This window comes from Bos mutus, chromosome 4, assembly GCF_027580195.1.
Source record: "Bos mutus isolate GX-2022 chromosome 4, NWIPB_WYAK_1.1, whole genome shotgun sequence".
Classification (NCBI taxonomy): Eukaryota; Metazoa; Chordata; class Mammalia; order Artiodactyla; family Bovidae; genus Bos; species Bos mutus.
This window is the reverse complement of record NC_091620.1, coordinates 51,962,570-51,982,216: the sequence shown is the minus strand read 5'-3', so window position 1 is coordinate 51,982,216 and position 19,647 is coordinate 51,962,570. Positions and strand designations below refer to the sequence as shown.

General features: G+C 40.6%; 1 protein-coding gene across 2 annotated transcripts in view; it reads left to right on the top strand.

Annotated features, from left to right (window-relative positions):
• CPVL (carboxypeptidase vitellogenic like) overlaps positions 1-19,647 on the top strand; it is a 127,459-nt gene that overhangs the window by 74,330 nt on the left and 33,482 nt on the right. The window contains exons 10-12 of one of the 2 annotated variants that reach the window (XM_070368795.1): positions 4,786-4,884; positions 6,989-7,162; positions 10,343-12,750. In XM_070368795.1, the coding sequence (XP_070224896.1) occupies positions 4,786-4,884; positions 6,989-7,162; positions 10,343-10,363 (294 nt within the window). In that variant the 3' untranslated portion in view covers positions 10,364-12,750. Of the gene's footprint in view, positions 1-4,785; positions 4,885-6,988; positions 7,163-10,342; positions 12,751-19,647 lie in introns of those variants that run through there. The other variant, XM_070368794.1, reaches the window with a different exon arrangement.

The window sequence follows — 19,647 nt, the reverse complement described above, 5'->3', positions numbered from 1 at the left end:
TCACAATCACAGTATTTTCAAGACTGGTTTTAGGCTATTTACTGTGGTAGGCAGGAAGGGTAAAAAGGACTAAACTTTCAGAATTTAGAATTAATATGAAATATAACATTGGATGAGGCCCATCTGCACATGAGACAGGCAATGTGTTTTTGAAGAAGCATACAGGGATTAAGCAATATCAAGAACAAGAACATTTGATAGCTTCAAAGGAATAAAGAGGGACTTCTCTGGTAGTGCTGGGGCTTCCCTGAGAGCTCAGTTGGTGAAGAATCTGCCTGTAATGCAGGAGACCCTGGTTGGATTCCTGGGTCAGGAAGATCCACTGAAGAAGGGATAGGCTACCCACTCCAGTATTCCTGGGCTTCCCTTGTGGCTCAGCTGGTAAAGAATCTGCCTGAAATGGGGGGACCTGGGTTTGATCCCTGGGTTGGGAAGATTCCCTGGAGAAGGGAAAGGCTACCCACTCCAGTATTCTGGCCTGGAGATTTCCATGGATTGTATGGTCCATAGGGTTGCAAAGAGTTGGACATGACTGAGTGACTTTCACTTTCCCTGGCAGCCCAGTGGTTAAGACTTTGCTTTCCAATGCAGGGGGTGGGTGTGAGATCCATGGTAGGGGGAGCTAAGATCCCACATGCCTCATGGCCAAAATACCAAAACATGAAACAGAAGCAATATTGTAACAGATTCAATAAAGACTTGAAAAATGGTCCACATTTTTAGGCTGCTCCAGCAGCCTAAGCACCCACGGAATTAGTGAAAGTGTTGAGAAGTTCAGGTGTTTTGTATATTCCGAGACAATGAGAAAATGGCATATGAGGTCTCTCCCAAACCAGATTCACCAGAAAAAAGAGAACCACACCCCCACCCCAAAATCCTGAAGGTATGCAATGTCTCTGTGGATCACTGGTCCAAAATCTTGAGTGATAAATGAAAACACTTTTGCTTTTTCAAGGGAAATAAAATGATAGGTAAGTCAGCAGGTAGTGGGAAAATGTGTTTCAACTTATGCAATCAGTTCAGTTCAGTTCAGTCACTCAGTCGTGTCAGACTCTTTGCAAGCCTGTGGACTGCAGCATGCCAGGCTTCCGTGTTGATCATCAACTCCCAGAGCTTACTCAAACTCATGTCCATCGAGTCAGTAATGCCATCTAACCATCTCATCCTCTGTCATCCCCTTCTCCTCCCGCCTTCAATCTTTCCCAGCATCAGGGTCTTTTCCAATGAGTCAACTCTTCTCATGAGGTGACCAAAGTATTGGAATTTCAGCTTCAGCATCAGTCCTTCCAATGAATATTCAGGACTGATTTCCTTTAGGATTGACTGCTTTGATCTCTCTGCAGTCCAAGGGACTCTCAAGAGTCTTCTCCAACACCACAGTTCAAAAGCATCAATTCTTCAGTGCTCAGCTTTCTTTATAGTCCAACTCTCACATCCATACATGACTACTGAAAAAACCATAGCTTTGACTAGACAAACCTTTGTTGGCAAAGTAACGTCTCTGCTTTTTAATATGCTGTCTAGGTTGGTCATGACTTTTCTTCTAAGGAGCAAGCGTCTTTTAATTTCATGGCTGCATTCACCATCTGCAGTGATTTTGGAGCCCCCCCAAATAAAGTCTCTCACTGTTTCCACTGTTTCCTCATCTATTTGCCATGAAGTGATGGGACTGGATGCCATAATCTTAGTTTTTTGAATGTTGAGTTTTAAGCCAACTTTTTCACTCTCCTCTTTCATCTAAACGCTCTTTAGTTCTTCTTTGCTTTCTGCCATAAGTGTGGTGTCATCTGCATATCTGAGGGTATTGATATTTCTCCCAGCGATCTTGATTCCAGCTTGTGCTTTTTCCAGCCCAGCATTTCTCATGATGTACTCTGCATATAAGTTAAATAAGCAGGGTGACAATATACAGACTTGATGTACTCCTTTCCCTATTTGGATCCAGTCTGTTGTTCCATGTCCAATTCTAACTGTTGCTTCTTGACCTGCATACAGATTTCTCAGGAGACAGGTCAGGTGGTCTGGTATTTCCATTTCTTGAAAAATTTTCCACAGTTTCTTGTGATCCACACAGTCAAAGGCTTTGGCATAGTCAATAAAGCAGTAGTAGATGTTTTTCTGGAACTCTCTTGCTTTTGCAATGATACAACAGATGTTGGCAATTTGATCTCTGGTTCTTCTGCCTTTTCTAAATCCAGCTTGAACATCTGGAAGTTCATGGTTCATGTACTGTTGAAGCCTGGCTTGAAAAATTTTGAGCATTACTTTGCTAGTGTGTGAGATGAGTACAATTCTGTGGTAGTTTGAGCATTCTTTGCATTGCCTTTCTTTGGGATTGGAATGAAAACTGACCTTTTCCAGTCCTGTGGCCACTGCTGAGTTTTCCAAATTTGCTGGCATATTGAGTGCAGCACTTTCACAGCATCATATTTTAGAATTTGAAATAGCTCAACTGGAATTCCATCACCTCCACTAGCTTTGTTTGTAGTGATGCTTCCTAAGGCCCCCTTGACTTTGGACTCCAGGATGTCTGGCTCTAGGTGAGTGTTCACCCCATCATGATTATGTGGGTCATTGAGATCTTTTTTGTATAGTTCTTCTGTGTATTCTTGGCACCTCTTCTTAATATCTTTTGCTCTGTTAGGTCCATACCATTTCTGTCCTTTATTGACCCCATCTTTGCATGAAATGTTCCCTTGGTATCTCTAATTTTCTTGAAGAAATCTCTAGTCTTTCCCATTCTATTGTTTTCCTCTATTTCTTTGCATTGATCACTGAGGAAGGCTTTCTTATCTTTCCTTGCTATTCTTTGGAACTCTGCTTTCAAATGGATATATCTTTCCTTTTCTCCTTGGCCTTTTGCTTCTCTTCTTTTCACAGCTATTTGTAAGGCCTCCTCAGACAACCATTTTGTCTTTTTTCATTTCTTTTTCTTGGGGATGGTCTTGATCCCTGTCTCCTGTACAATGTCACGAACCTCCATCCATAGTTCTTCAGGTACTCTGTCTATCAGATCTAATCCCTTGAATCTATTTCTCACTTCCACTGTATAGTCATAAGGGATTTGATTTAGGTCATACCTGAATGGTCTAGTGGTTTTCCCTACTTTCAATTTAAGTCTGAATTTGGCAATAAGGAGTTCATGATCTGAGCCACAGTCAGCTCCTGGTCTTGTTTTTGCTGATTGTATAGAGCTTCTCCATCATTACTTTGCCAACAAAGGTCTGTTTAGTCAAAGCTATGGTTTTTCCAGAAGTCATGTATGGATGTGAGAGTTGGACTGTAAACAAAGCTGAGCACCGAAGAATTGATACTTTTGAACTGTGGTGTTGGAGAAGACTCTTGAGAGTCCCTCGGACTGCAAGGAGATCCAACCAGTCCATTCTAAAGGAGATCAGTCCTGAATATTTGTTGGAAGGACTGATGCTGAAGCTGAAACTCCAATACTTTGGCCACCTGATACGAAGAACTGACTCGTTGGAAAAGACCCTGATGCTGGGAAAGATTGAAGGTGGGAGGCGAAGCAGACGACAGATGATGGATGGCATCAATGGATGTGAGTAGGGAGGCCTGGCATGCTGCAGTCCATGGGGTCATAAAGAGTCAGACTGAGCGACTGAGCTACTGAACTCACTCACTCCCTCCCTCAGTCTTAGTCTCCTCTGAATAGTTATCTTGTTCTCTTTACCTTAGCTGCTTATTCCCTTTTCCACTTGCAAAAAAAATGCCGGCAATCACTTCATAATCTCAGATGCAACAGATTCAAACTCTTCCGCCACTTGCAACCTCTGGTCCTCCCAGCTCACTTCTCCAAACATACCACTGTGAACTGTCGCCCTACAACTGCATTGTTTTTTGATCCACGGATCCTACTGCTCCTTCACGGCCCCCCACTCCTGCAGGTCTTAACCCAATGTAAACCCAAGCTCAGTCCCACATATTTTCAACCTGTGCCCCCTTTGCATGTCCTCCAATTCCTTTGGCCAAACCGCAGTCCTGGCTAAATGCCCCTCTCCACCACTTCATGCCTGCCATTGTGCAGCTCCACATGACCTGAGAAAAACACACCATGTGCCAATTGCTCTCACTCCCGGTTGATGACTGGGTTTTCAATGCCAGCAGTCCAAAGCTTACTTCCACCAGTTTCAAGCACCTGGAGGTATGTCTTCTGCCCCCTCGTACCTGGCTGAGTGGTCAGTGATCATATTATGATAACCCTTCCCCACAAGTCTTACTCTTGCAGTTGGGGCCTTTGGGCCTGCTGCTTTCTCTCCTTGGAGTGTTCTTTTCCTAGATATCACCACTTTTGAACTGTGGTGTTGGAGAAGACTCTTGAGAGTCCCTTGGACTGCCTTGCTTCTTCCCTCCAACAGGTCTTTACTTCAATGCCATCTCTTCAGTGAGACCTGTTCCTCCTCTCTGCAGTGTCCCCTCCACCCAGCACCAGGCACACACACATGCCCTCACACACCCATGACACTTCCTCTTCCCCGTCTCCTTGTTAGTTTTCTCCTTTGCCCTCACTACTCTCTAGTACGCTGCATGTTTTACCTATTAATGCTTGTTTAATGTTCTTTCTGGAATATAAGCATTTTTTATCTGTCTTGTTTGCCACTGTTTCCCCAATGCCTTGGACAGTGTCTATAGCACAGAGAACATGTGCGGTGAATGACTGTTGAATGAAGCAATGTGAGAATGACACAGTTACTGAATAAATGAAAAACAAATGCTTGTACTTATTTACCTACCCTGATGTTTTCCTCAATCTCCTCTCTCCCAACCTAGTTACTGGACCGACTACTAGACGGCGGCTTAATAAGCGAACCTTCTTACTTCCAGAATGTTACAGGATGTTCTAATTACTACAACCTTTTACTGTGCACGGTAATGACAACATTTAAAAAACCATAATAGTGTTTGCTTAAAACTTTTGGCAAAACCAAACTTCCTCAGAATTGGGAAATATTATAGCTGACTTTACACTAGAAAAACATGTCCAAACTATATTGCATTATTTGGTCTACTAATCTATAGGATCTTTTACCTTGCCAATGTTGTATACTGTATAATCTGACCATTGAGAATGTGTGATATTCCGGATAACTCAAAAAGAAAAATCTCTGATTAACACAATCCACCCGCCACCCCCCCCCCCAGTAGAGCTTGTTATACAGAAGTTCTTTTGTGAAGGAGAAGGGCCAGGATTGCAACTCTGGGTATCAGGCCCCAGAGCTCCAGGCTTGTAGTGAGTTTCTTGAAAATGCCCACATTATTTGTTCTGTACTTAAGACAGCTTGGATAACCCAAACTGCCAAAGCCTTTATGAAAATATTTGCTTTGTCTTACTTTTAACTTAAGATTTTTAATGCATTTAGTATGGCCCTCACTTTAAGCCCTTTGGAATATTCTCAAAGTATTCAAGTAGTTTCTTTCATAGAAGTATGCCAAAGTTGATGTCTATTGCAGAGCTTTAATCGAATAAGACAAAGGGAGCCAGAGTGGAGATTTGAAATTGTATAATCCAAGTCTAGGGTATATGACTATGCATTCTGTTTTTAAAATTGCCTTATTTATGAACTATTTCGTATATAATATATAAAGCTAATTTCAATGGAATTTGCCAATGCTGGGGTTTTGGACTTAGATTTGACCAAGAGAAAAACATTTGCTAGGCAAGAAAGAAGCAAAATTTGTAACTCTATTTTTTTCTTCAAAAGTAATGTATTCACAGTTAGCAAAAAATATTGATGATTCACAAAATTGTTGATTCCAAACTTTAACAGTTTTTTGATTATTTCATAACTTTTTGAAAAAAAAACAGCATTTAGTCCTTTTTTTCCTTTTAGCTTAATGAATCTTACAGAGACTTCTATGCAATGGTTTTAAAAAATAAGGCTCTTGGACAAGTTTTCTTTTGATTTATGTCCTTCATAAAGTATCATCTATTTTTACACTTGATATGTTTTTCCTCTTAAATTATGGAATCCCAGGGACAAAGGAGCCTGATGGGCTGCCGTCTATGGGGTCGCACAGAGTTGGACACGACTAACGTGACTTAGCAGCAGCAGCAGAGTATTTATTTTGTGTGTGTGTTTTTAATAAACAGCAGAACACAAAAAAGAAATCCTCATCTTTTAATCTACCACATCACCTCCCTGGCTCCTTGTGGTCCATTTCACCTTCTTTCCCAAGAGCCTCCAACAAGGAGCAAATTGTCTTTGATAATCTCACCTCTTCATCTTCCCTATCTATCTTTGTCATGAAGGGGGTTTTTAATTGGAGTCACAGATGGCCAAATATTAGTTACAAAAAGGAAAATCCAGCATTTGCAAATTGGATATTGGCTCTGAGTGTATCAGATCATCCAGACTTTTTGGATAAAATTTGAAATGAAGTGAAGTCACTCAGTCATGTCCAACTCTTTGTGACCCCCTGGACTGTAGCCCACCAGGCTCCTCTGTCCATGGGATTCTCCAGGCAATAATACTGGAGAGGGTTGCCATTTCCTTCTCCAGGGGATTTTCCCAACCCAGGGATCGAACCCAGGTCTCCTGCATTGCAGGCAGATGCTTTAACCTCTGAGCTAAATCTCCTCAAAACCCCCAAGTCAAAATGTTTGGGATGAAGACCAGTTAATAGTCATGTCACATCTTGTTCATTGTGGTATGGAAAAGAAAATGTTAGTCACTCAGTTGCTCCATTGTGTTTGACTTTTTGTGACCCCGTAGATTATAGCCCATCAAGTTCCTCTTTCCATGGAATTCTCCAGGCAAGAATACTGGAGTATGTAGCCATTCCCTTCTCCAGGGGATCTTCCTGACCCAGTGATCAAACCCGGGTCTCCTGCATTACAGGTGGATTCTCTACCACCCGAGCCACCAGGGAACCTTCATTGTGATATATGTTAGGAAAAATCTGAAGTGTTCCCCAGCATGGTGTTCCCACCCAGTTGTATTTCCTAATGTCTTTTTGATGCCCCTTCTGCCAGGAGCCTGAGGATCAAGGTTACTACGGGAAATTTTTGTCCCTCCCCCATGTGAGACAAGCCATCCACGTGGGAAACCAGACTTTTAGTGATGGAGCCAAAGTTGAAAAGTACTTGCGAGAAGATACAGTCAAGTCAGTGAAACCATGGTTAACTGAAATCATGAATAATTACAAGGTAAGAGGGCTACTTTAGTTGCTATCTATTTTAGGAACTTTTCAGATTACCCAGAGTAGAAGTGATCTTCTTTTACTCGTAATTCAACTCCTACCATTTTTTACTCTTCTGATATCTTACAAATGTAAATAACAACCACTGCATTGTTTGATTTCTTTGAAGTAAAAGTTCTTTTTTTTTCCTTTTAATTAAATCACTTTCCCTTACTAGTTCCTAAAAATGAAATTCTCTTTGGCACATGCCACCTCTCATCATTTCTTGAGAAAAGAGGGATAACAGAGCCAGGAAGATGACTCACCTAGTGTAAGCCAATTTTCCCCTATTATTGGCTTTATATTATTAATGCCAATGAAGTCAGGGCTAAATGAAATCAACTGGTTATTCCAAAAATGCTTTTTGCTTGATAATTGCATTCATTCAGATCACTCAGCCACAGTTTCTTCAGTGTCTACTTCAAGCCAAATGTTGTACTAGGCTGTCAGGTTCAAGTGATGAATGAGACAGTTCAGTTCAGTTCAGTCCTCAGTCGTGTCCAACTCTTTGTGACCCCATGAATCGCAGCACGCCAGGCCTCCCTGTCCATCACCAACTCCCGGAGTTCACTCAGACTCACGTTCAGACAAGGTCCCTGTTTTGAGGCATGTAGAGTCAAGCACTGTAGTATCTGACTGAGATGTTCTGCCTGACTCGATGCTGAAGGTACCAGAGGTTCAAGCAAAGGAGCTATGACCCCTAGAACTCTCACCGTGAGGGAAGGTCTCCACGAGCAGGTGACAGAGAGAAAGTTACCTTGTGCATTTCTTTGCCCTTTCCTTCTCTTCTCACCTCCTCCTCTGATCTTCTAGGACTGTTAGCATTGGTCCTAGGCATGGTTTGGGAACAGCCCGGCAGGGTAAGTATGCTAATGACATAATGACAGAGAAGATCACCACCAGAGGTGATCTACTTTTTCTCTGTTTCCTGGCAGTGGCAAGAGTAAGGATTGGGATGAAAAAAAAAAAAAAAAAAAACCATGGCAGCCAGTATACCAACACGTGAATTAGACAAATGGTAATCTGTACTCAAGTACTTTATTTCTATCTATCTAAAAAATTGTCCTGATACACTGCTTTTATTTGAACCAGACTCCTGCCATTTTATGACATAAGGAATACGCATATCAGCAGTGTCTATGTTGGGACTGTTCAGTGTACAACACTTAGTACTGTCCAGGGAGTCCTTGGCCTAATGCAACCTTACTAGATTGTAATTCAGAATATGTCCAACCTAAAAGACCTATTTTCTGGTCCTGCCTGTAGTACAAAAAGTTTCAGTCCAGTCCCTGGACATACAACTTTTATTCCTAATAATCTAAGGTCAATGGTATGCAGACTCTACAAACCCATTATAAATCTGGAGAACTTGACAAAATACTTTCTAGGCAAGAAAGAGTCTAACTAGATGAGACAGAGAGAAAGTTACCTTGTGCATTTCTTTGCCTTTTCCTTCTCTTTCAACCACTCTTATCTTTGATTCTGTTGGGGAAATGTAGTGAGTGGTCCTTAGTGCTTGCCTGCTTGGAGCCTTCTCTGAGCAACTTCCCAGTGCTCTGCTGGTTGTCCTCTTCTCTGAACTCTCTGACCATGTGGCCTCTACCGTTGGGAGCATGCTTAGCACACATACTACCACTATGGGCTGTCAGTTGTAGCACCAGCCTCAAGCAGACATCAATAATGTATAAATGAATAAATGGATGATTGAAAAATCAGTTCTTTAAACTAGTGCTATGTCAAAAATATATCTATTAAACTTGTTCATAATTCAGCATATATTTATTACCCACAAATTTATTAAACCAAAAAGAAACCCACATCAGTTTCTGTATAGATTACTTAGCATTTATGTCTTCAAGATGAAAACAGTTGGCTATAACATTAAGGAATGCACAATGATTTTCTTGAGTAGAGAGTGGAAAAAGAAGTTCCCATGTATATTTTTTGTGCCCTTGGAAGACAGATTTTCTCACTCTGTAAATTTAACTAGGTATGATTGCTTTCTCAACCAAGTGAGGATAGCATGGGGCATATAGTTCACTTGATGATGTAAAACTCTTTTGATACTGGCTTATCACCATATAGTGTCCACTTGATTGATGAAGAAGAATATGCTGATTAAAGTTGAGCCTGCGTTTTGATATTTAAACATATCTGTCTCTGTTTCCTATGGATCCTAAGCCTGCCAATATGAATCCCAATGAAATCAGAATATTTTCTAAACTTTCAAACTCTCAGTTGCAGAAAAAGAGAATAGATTTGTGATGCAGATAAATCATATGTCCAGAAAGAAAGAGAACAAAGTATGCAGTCAGTCTGAGTGCAGACCAGAAAGCGGCTGCTGCTGGAACAGACTGCATATTCATGGCTAGAGCTGGCATAGGCCACAGGGTAGTGATTATCTTTGGCTTGTCTGTTCATGGTGGTGAACCTCAGTGTGTATGCAGTGGAGTCAGAACAACCTAGGCTGGCTTAAAACATTAGTACCCTCGAGGATATATTTATGTAAGACTCAGTACTAATTTGTCATAGAAAATAGTGCACATGTTTCTATTCATAAGAACATGGAAGTCTTTTTCTAGTACTTGATTCATTTTAGCCAATGTGGAGTATTCTCTGATGGGCTGAGGAAGACCTTCATTGGTTTATGGAAACTTATAGAACTCTTTGTAGCACATCAGTTTCTGTGTAGACTGTGTGAAGACATAACCCTTTTCTTGTGATGACCTACTTGGGATGTGTACTTAAAGTCATTCTCTTTTCAGTAATTTTAGATATTTGTATGGTAAATTTGAAATATCATATTAGCAGTTCCTAAGACAACTAAAAGGAGAAATAATCTGTTGGACTATTGGAGTTACTGATGATTAAATCAGATCATGGTTAAATATAAATCTTACTAGGAGTAACACAATGTAATCCACCAGTGAATAACAAATATCAGGTTGAGCTGATCTCATAAATGCAAGAACATTTTTGCATTAGAAGTTCCATCATGTAATATATCACCTAAAACATTGAAAAAATAAAAAACATTCATCTTAATAGATGCAAAAACTGAATTTGACAAAATCAAAACCCATTTAGGATAAAAGTTAAAAATTTTTTTAATTTATTCATTTATTTATTTGGATGTACCTTGTCTTAGTTGCTGCATGTGGGATCTTAGTTCCCTAACCAGGAACTGATGCTGTAGCTGAAACTCCAATACTTTGGCCACCTGATGCGAAGAACTGACTCATCTGAAAAGACCCTGATGCTGGGAAAGATTGTAGGCGGGAGGAGAAGAGGATGACAGAGGATGAGATGGTTGGATGGCATCACTCATCAATAGACATGAGTTTGAGTAAACTCTGCGAGTTGGCGATGGATGAGGAAGCCTGGTGTGCTGCAGCCCATGGGATCGCAAAGACTTGGGCGCGAGTGAGCAACCAAACTGAACTGAACTGAACTGAACTGAACCAGGAATCGAACTCTGGACCCCTACGTTGGGAGCATGAAGTCTTAGCCACTGGCCATTAGGAAAGTCCCAGGATGAAAGTTTTTAGCAAACTAGGAATGGTGATATCTATATTAGAATCCTACGCTTGCTGTAATGAATTACCACAATCTTGATGGTGTAAACTACAGAAATTTATTTTCTCACAATCTAGAGGTTAGAAATACGAAGCTACTCTCACTGGGCTGAAAGCAAGGTGTCAGTAGGATGACTCTAATGGGACAATCCATTCTGGCTTCTGGTGGCTGTTGGCGTTCCTTGGCTTGTGGGCATATGATTCTAACATCTCCCTCTGTGCTCACATCGCCTTCTCTTCTGTGATCAAACATCCTATTGCCTTCCTCCTAGAAATATTCATGAGGCTGCATTTAGCGACCTCCTGGATAATCTCCCTATCTTAAGATGCTTAAGTTAATCAAATCTGCAAAATATTTATTTTTTAATTAATTAACACTGTATAAGGTGACATTCACTGGTTCCAACGATTAGGACTAGATATGTTTTAGCAGAGCAGTATTTAGCCTCCCATACTATGAGACTTTCTTGACCTAATAAAAACCTACATGTGTAAAATAGATAGCTAGTGATAAGTTGCTGTATAACACAGGGAGCTCAGCCTGGTGCTGTGTGACGACTAGAGTGGTGGGATGGAGGACTGGAAGGGAGGCCCAAGAGGGAGGGAATACAGGTAAACTTATGGCTGATTCACTTGTTGTACAGCAGAAACCAATACAACATTCCTCCAATTTAAAGAAAAAACCTACTAATAAGCATTATTCTGGTCTATAAACCTTAATATGCATTCTCTTTAAAATCAGGGTTATAGTGATGCAAACAAATAAAAAATGAAAAGGAGGAAAATCCAATTAATAAAAGTATAAGAAATAATGGAATAAAAAATTATTATTTGACGAATAGTATAGTAATAATTGTTTCAGGAAAAAATCAACAGTGGATACTAACATCAGTTAGTGAAAGTATGATGAGAATCAGAATATTTACCTGATCTCAAAGTATCCCCTTTCAAAATGTTTATGATGAAAGGGAAAATAGTAACTTTATTATTTTTTTTTAATTTTTATTTTATTTTTTAACTTTACAGTATTGTACTGGTTTTGCCATATATCGAAATGAATCCGCCACAGGTATACATGTGTTCCCCATCCTGAACCCTCCTCCCTCCTCCCTCCCCATACCATACCTCTGGGTCTTCCCAGTCACCAGCCCCAAGCATCCAGTATCGTGCATCGAACCTGGACTGGCGACTCATTTCATATATGATATTATACATGTTTCAATGCCATTCTCCCAAATCATCCCACCCTCTCCCTCTCCCACAGAGTCCAAAAGACTGTTCTATACATCAGTGTCTCTTTTGCTGTCTCGTATACAGGGTTATTGTTACCATCTTTCTAAATTCCATATATGTGCGTTAGTACACTGTATTGGTGTTTTTCTTTCTGGCTTACTTCATTCTGTATAATAGGCTCCAGTTTCATCCGCCTCATTAGAACTGATTCAAATGTATTCTTTTTAATGGCTGAGGAATACTCCATTGTGTATATGTACCACAGCTTTGTTATCCATTCATCTGCTGATGGACATCTAGGTTGCTTCCATGTCCTGGCTATTATAAACACTGCTGCGATGAACATTGGGGTACACGTGTCTCTTTCAACACTTTCTAACACCATACACAAAAATAAACTCAAAATGGATTAAAGATCTAAACGTAAGACCAGAAACTATAAAACTCCTAGAGGAGAACATAGGCAAAACACTCTCCGACATACATCACAGCAGGATCCTCTATGATCCACCTCTCAGAATATTGGAAATAAAAGAAAAAATAAACAAATGGGACCTAATTAAACTTAAAAGCTTCTGCACAACAAAGGAAATTATAAGCAAGGTGAAAAGACAGCCTTCAGAATGGGAGAAAATAATAGCAAATGAAGCAACTGACAAACAACTAATCTCAAAAATATACAAGCAACTCCTACAGCTCAATTCCAGAAAAATAAATGACCCAATCAAAAAATGGGCCAAAGAACTAAATAGACATTTCTCCAAAGAAGACATACAGATGGCTAACAAACACATGAAAAGATGCTCAACATCACTCATTATCAGAGAAATGCAAATCAAAACCACTATGAGGAAAATAGTCACTTTATAGTGGAGAAACCTGGCACATGAATGTATATGTGCTGTTGCTCAGTTGTGTCCAGCTCTTTGCAACCCCATGGACTGTAGCCCACCAGACTTCTCTGCCCATGGGATTTTTCAGGCAAGAATATTGGAGTGGGTTGCCATTTCATGCTCCAGGGTATCTTCTTGACCTAGGGATCGAACTCAAGTCTTCCACATTGGCAGGCAGATTCTTTACTACTGAGCCACCTGGGAATTCCTGGTGATGGGACAAATCTACATTATGTGTCTCCTGATGTATTATACTGAGGACACAACAATGCTAATGTGTGTTGCCAAAAGTGTATAGCAGGGGACTTCCCTGGTGGTCCAGTGGTTAAGAATCCACCTGTCAATGCAGGAGACATGGGTTCGATTCCAGGTCAGGGAAGATTCCACATGCCCTGCAGAAAGCAAGCCTGTGTACCACAACTACTGAGGCTGCATGATAAACCCTGGTGGCTACAACTACTAAGCTCCCCTGCTACAACCACTGAAGCCCTTGTGCCTAAAGCATATGCTCCACAAGAGAAGCCACCCGGATGAGAAGCCCGAGCACCGCGATTAGAGAGTAGCCTCCTCTCACCGCAACTAGAGAAAAACTGCTCACAGCAACAAAGACCCACCACAACCATAAATAGATAAATAAAAATTTTAAAAAAGAATGCACAGCATGAATTTGATCATGAGACAACAGCAGACAAACTCAAATCAGGGGACAAATTTAGCCACAAAGTAACTGGCTAATGCTTGTCAAAAGGTTATGAAAGAAACACACACACACATACACACATGAAGACTGAGGGATTAAGGAGACTTTACAACTATATATATATAACATGTGCTTTTTATTGCATCCAGGACCAGAAAAAGTATATTAAGGAACAACTGAAAATTTTTAAAATAAAATTTGTAGCAAGAAAATAGTATTATGTCAATGTTAATTTTCTAGTTTTGATGATTATATGATGGTTATTTAAAATGTTAATATTTTGAAGGCTACATAAAGAATCTGCAGGACTTCTTTACTATTTCTTTAACAACTTTATTGAAAATATATTTCACATACTACAGAATTCAAATTTATGGTTTTTTAAATATTCACAAATTTTTGCAGCCATCATCACTATTTAATTTTAGAACATTTTTGTCACATTCCCCCCAAATTCCTTATGCTTTAGGAGTAATTCTCATTTATACACTGATTGTAAGTAAGTTGTATCCTGATTTTCAAAGTAATAAAATGCAATGGGGAAATGAATAACTAGGTGGATAGATAGATAGATTGCTGCTGCTGCTAAGTCACTTCAGTCATGTCTGACTCTGTGTGACCCCATAGACGGCAGCCCACCAGGCTCCCCCATCCCTGGGATTCTCCAGGCAAGAACACTGGAGTGGGTTGCCATTTCCTTCTCCAATGCATGAAAGTGAAAAGTGAAAGTGAAGTTGCTCAGTCGTGTCTGACTCTGTGCGACCCCATGGACTGCCACCTACAAGGCTCCTCCGTCCATGGGATTTTCCAGGCAAGAGTACTGGAGTCGGGTGAGATAGATAGATTAGGGCATCTCCAAAGTCTAGGAAATATAGCCCATATCCTGTAAAAGCTATTGGCTTTAACTCCCTTGCTCTTTGTAGAAGTCCCCTGGTCCTCCTTAGTACTTTCTGATAAAGAGGTTACACATTTTTCTTATGAAGATTCTTGCTAAAGATTCTGAATATGTTTTCAACCTCCTTTTTCTGTTTGGCTACAGTTCTTGCCTGTGTAAAAATATACTCTTTTCAAAGACTAAAGAGTACATGAGAGAGAGAGGGAGAATGTGATTGTGTATGAGTGTGTGTGGTATATTTCCTGTATGAAACTATTATTTCAAAAAAACTGGAGCTACAGCTATATACATAGAGGCCATTTGTATCCACAGCAAAACATTGCCCTTGGATTGAGGTTGCCGTTGTTGCTGAATTGTCTGCAAGGTCACTGCAGTTTTAAGAAGGACCATCTCCAAAGGCCAATACCTCCATATGCTTTTGCTTTTAAAGGTTAAATTGCCCTTGGGTAGGGCTTAGTTTGCTGTGTTTAAAAGTTCATCTAGTCAGGAAATTGTAAATATAAAGTTACATTTCCCTGTCACTTATCATTCTGCAGCTCATTAAGTTTCAACTAATTGCATCTTCAGAATTCAGAATCTTAGAGTTTCTCAGCTTTACCACCAGACTGAAATCTTAACACCCAGGTCGTTAGAGTTTTATTTACTTATCCTAGGCTATCAAAAGATCTTCGTTTAGAAATGGGCAATTCCTGGCTAATGGATGTGACTCAGGACTTTGAAAGGTAAATATTTCTAGTAATCTAACTCGTTTTAGCAGTCATTCTAATTGCTTGTGGCATTTTCCTTAATAACATTGTCTGATGGCAAAATGTCTATGGTAATATTGCCAGGAAACTAGATTTGATAAATGTCTAGCATACCAATAAAATTTTAACACTTAAACTGGCCTGATTCTTCAGCAGCTAAATTGGATTCTGAGCTTTTGTTACACTATGATGACATCTCATGTGATCACTTTTCTTCCAAACCCTTTGAAAACCTTAAGGAGAATGCCAGTACCATTCTGTGAAAGACTTCTGTGAGGAGGGAATAATTCTTAGAGAAGCATAGCAGAGGAGAGGGAAGCTAATCCTGAGACACTTGCCTTATGTAATCGTACTATTGATAAGGAATGATCACTTGGCAGGCAAATAAAAAGTGTGCATTTGAAAATCAGTTTTACTGCAGAGTTCCTCACAAATTACTTTCACCTATTTTAGTTATAATTCAAGTCAAGAGTAGCATTAACTTTTTTTATTTAATGAGGCATGCTTTTTCTAGGCCTCTTTGATTTTTAAGCATTTCAGTGAATAAAGGGGAAAAGAATACCCATACATCATTTTTTCTTTATTACCCATAAATTATTAAACAGACTTTGATTTCATCCCAAATTGCCATGCTAGTGCCAAACACCTTTAATTGTTTGTCCTTTAAATTAATGTTGGGATGAAATATGCAAATAACAACCAGCATATATTTTTATTTACTCTTACTTATTTTTTTAAGACATTTGATAATTCTACTGTGTGAATTGGCATATTTTAAGTTGATTTGCTTGGTGAGCATGTCATCATTTTGTTGTTGTTCATTCACTCAGTCGGGTCTGACTCTTTGCAACCCCATGGACTGTAGCATGCCAAGTTTCCCTGTCCTTCACCATCTCCCAGAGTTTGCTCACACTCATGTCCATTGAGTCAGTGATGCCATCCAACCACCTCATCCTCTGTCACCCCCTTCTCCTCCTGCCCTCAATCTTTCCCAGCATCAGGGTATTTTCCAACGAATCAGCTCTTTGCATCAGGTGGCCAGAATATTGGAGCTTTAGCATCAGTCCCTCCAATGAATATTCCTGGATGATTTCTTTTAGGATTGACTGGTTTGATCTCTCTGCAGTCCAAGGGAATCTCAAGAGTCTTCTCCAGCACCATAATTCAGAGGCATCAGTTCTTCAGTGCTCAGCCTTCTTTATGGTCCAGCTTCTTTATGGTCATATCTGTACTTGACTACTGGAAAACCCATCGCTTTGACTATATGGATCTTTGTCGGCAAAGTGATGTCTCTGCTTTTTAATACACTCATAATTTTGCCAAGGTTTTATTTTGTTGCATTCAAAGGTACCTCATGCTGAAAACATTAGAAGGTACATTTGTGATTTATGGCAACATTAAAGTGGAATTTAATCTTGAGCCATCTAAATATAGCAGAGTGAGGGTGGTAAGAGAAGAAAGATATTAAATGCTGATACCATTGGTTATGTAGATTCCAAGGACCTAAAAATCAGCAAGCTTAGAAATGCACATTTGAATCCAGATGCTGTGAAATTCAGTTGTTATGAAACACAAGCAATTACATCAGTTGACTTTACTTTGAAAAGATGAATATGGAAAGAGTGAGAGGAGTATTGCTTTCTGGATACAGTGAGGACTCCTTCTTGTGCAGTAGAAGTCACCGTGCTGCAGTAGCTTCTCAGTCTTTACTCCTTGTGTCTTGGTAAAACAGAAGATGCTTAGTGATGGTAACACATTCCAACCGATTGGACCACTGGACACCAGTTGTCTTCAAAGCAGTGTGTGCCCACCACCATTCCCTGGGTCATGGGAGGGAAAAGTGTACATTAATATTTTTTAAAGGAAATTTAAAACTAAGCATTATTTATGTTTAGTAGATGGATTGGCACTAGGGCACTTATTTATCTCTGTGATAGTCACATTAGATGTGATAGAGCCAGAGTGCAAAGCCAGGATTTGGATTTGGGTTTTGGTTTTTCTAATCATAGTCATCATCATTTAAGTCCATTTGCCACAAAATCTGACTCCAGGTGCAGTATTCTGACTGCTGCTTCCTCTCCTTCCCTGTAAATGTGAGTAACTTAATCCAGTGGCTGTTGGCCTTGGCCTTTTGGTCCAGTAGGGAAAGCAGCATTTGCATACTTCCCACCACCTGAGGAAGCTGCAATCGCAACCTCTAGGGCTTTTCCCACAGGCTTTTCACCACTGAATTTGCCTGCCCTGCATTGTAGAAGTGATCTAACCATGCCCTTGTCATGGGGCAGCTTATGCCATCTCCTTGCTTATTATGAGTGTGAGCAGCTTCTAATGTTGTCAGGTAAACAGTGCTTCAGCACAGCATTCCTGTGCGGAACGACATGACTGAATGAAAGCCAGAAGGACCTTCAACCAAGCTTTCAAAAAATCGCTCTGAGCAGGAGCCCTTGACTGCCTTTGTCTTGATTTTCCTCACCTTGTGCTCTGTTCACTTTGCATATTCACATCTGTTTCTTCAGCATCTCAGCAGTCCACATTGAGTGATAATGATAACGTCAGGGAACAGGGAGCTGGCACGGGGACTGATGGCAAGAGGTTTTCCTGCAGCTCCTGTCTATTTCTGCTGGAACTAAAAGTGCTTCCGCCTGCCAATGCCGGAGACACAGATTCAATCCCTGGGTCAGGAAGATCTCCTGGAAGAGGAAATGGCAACTCACTCCAGTGTTCTTGCCTGGAAAATTCCATGGACAGAGGAGCCTGGTGGGCTACAGTCCAAGGGGTCACGCGGAATCGGACATGACTGAGCATAACACAACCAGTAACAATAGGTGAGAGGTGATGTCAGAGGTGGGGGGATCAGAAAGGGGTATGAGAACAGACCCTGAAACAAGCTGAGCAAAAGGCTCCCTGGAGTGGGCCCCCAGGACTCTTCAAATGAGACAAAAATATTCTGGACATTATTAAAGGTCATTGTAAGTGTGATGTTCTGGGTAGTTAAACATTTTTCTCAGATCCCTGGATTGGAGTAATGGCTTAGTGGATTATTTTCAAGTTGGCTTTACTTATTGTTCCATTCTAAAAGCAACTAAAGTATTTAGAGTGAAGTTGCAAGTTAATTTCATTTCAAGTTAAGTTACATGAAATTAAAAGATACTTGCTCCTTGGAAGGCAAGCTGTGACAACCTAGAAAGCATGTTAAAAAGCAGAGACGTCACTTTGCCAACAAAAGTCCATATAGTCAAAACTACTGGTTTTTCCAGTAGTCATCTACGGATGTGAGAATTGGACCATAAAGAAGGCTGAGCGCCAGAGAAATGATGCTTTTGAATTGTGGTGCTGGAGAAGACTGCTGAGAATCCCCTGGACTGCAAGGAGATCAAACCTGTCAATCCTAAAGGAAATCAACCCTGAATATTCATCTAAGGAACTGATGCTGAAGCTGAAACTCCAATACTTTGGCCACCTAATGCAAAGAGCCAACTCACTAGAAAAGACCCTGATGCTGGGCAAGATTGAGGGCAGGAGGAGAAGGGGGTGACAGAGGATGAGATTGTTGGATGGCATCACTGACTCAATGAACATGAGTTTGAGCAAACTTCGGGAGATAGTGAAGGACTGAGAAGCCTGATGGGCTGCAGTCCATGGGGTCACAAAGTCTGACACAACTTAGCAACTAAACAACATCAAAAGTTGCAAGAAAGCAGAAATAACTTTCTTTGACAGAAAGACATTTTATTTGTGTTATTGCGGGACACTCACTCAAGCTCCCTGCCCCACTTTCATTCTTCACTCATCTTGGCAGAACCAACTGGTAGGAGAACTGCAGGAACACTCTAAGAGTGTTTTTTCCAAACTCGTTTTTTCTCTCTCTTTCTTTCTTTGTCTTCCTTAAACCTGGAAGCCAAATTTGTCTCATTTGAAGAACGACTTGGTTGCATAAATGACTGCTGTTTCATTCAATGGTTGCATTATTTTTCTGTCAAGTCTCCTCCAGGTGGGCTCTGGGGACTCTGGCTTCCAGAGTATTGCAGCACTATATCTCCGCGAAGTCACCAGGACCTCAGAGGCCCCAGAGTGAAAACAATGGGCGACTGGGGCCCAGGCGTTGTCCCTGGAAGGATGACAAGTCGGCCTCCAGTGGCGAACATTGCTAAATATTATACTCCATAGCTGAGATTGTTTTTCTTTTGCAGCTGAGCTTTTGAGAAACCCTTGGGAATTGCCCTGGGTTGAGTTGGATATTAGTGAAATTAATTCTCAGCTATTCAGGAGAAAGTTACTGTAGGTGGGTCATGCTAATTGCTCCAGGCAGAAAGAACTCCCCGGTATGTTGGGGTTTGTAATAGAAGAATGATAAGTAAAGCAGCCAGAAGAGGAAGTGTGGAGGGCTGCTTTGTAGGAGTTTCATTGATTT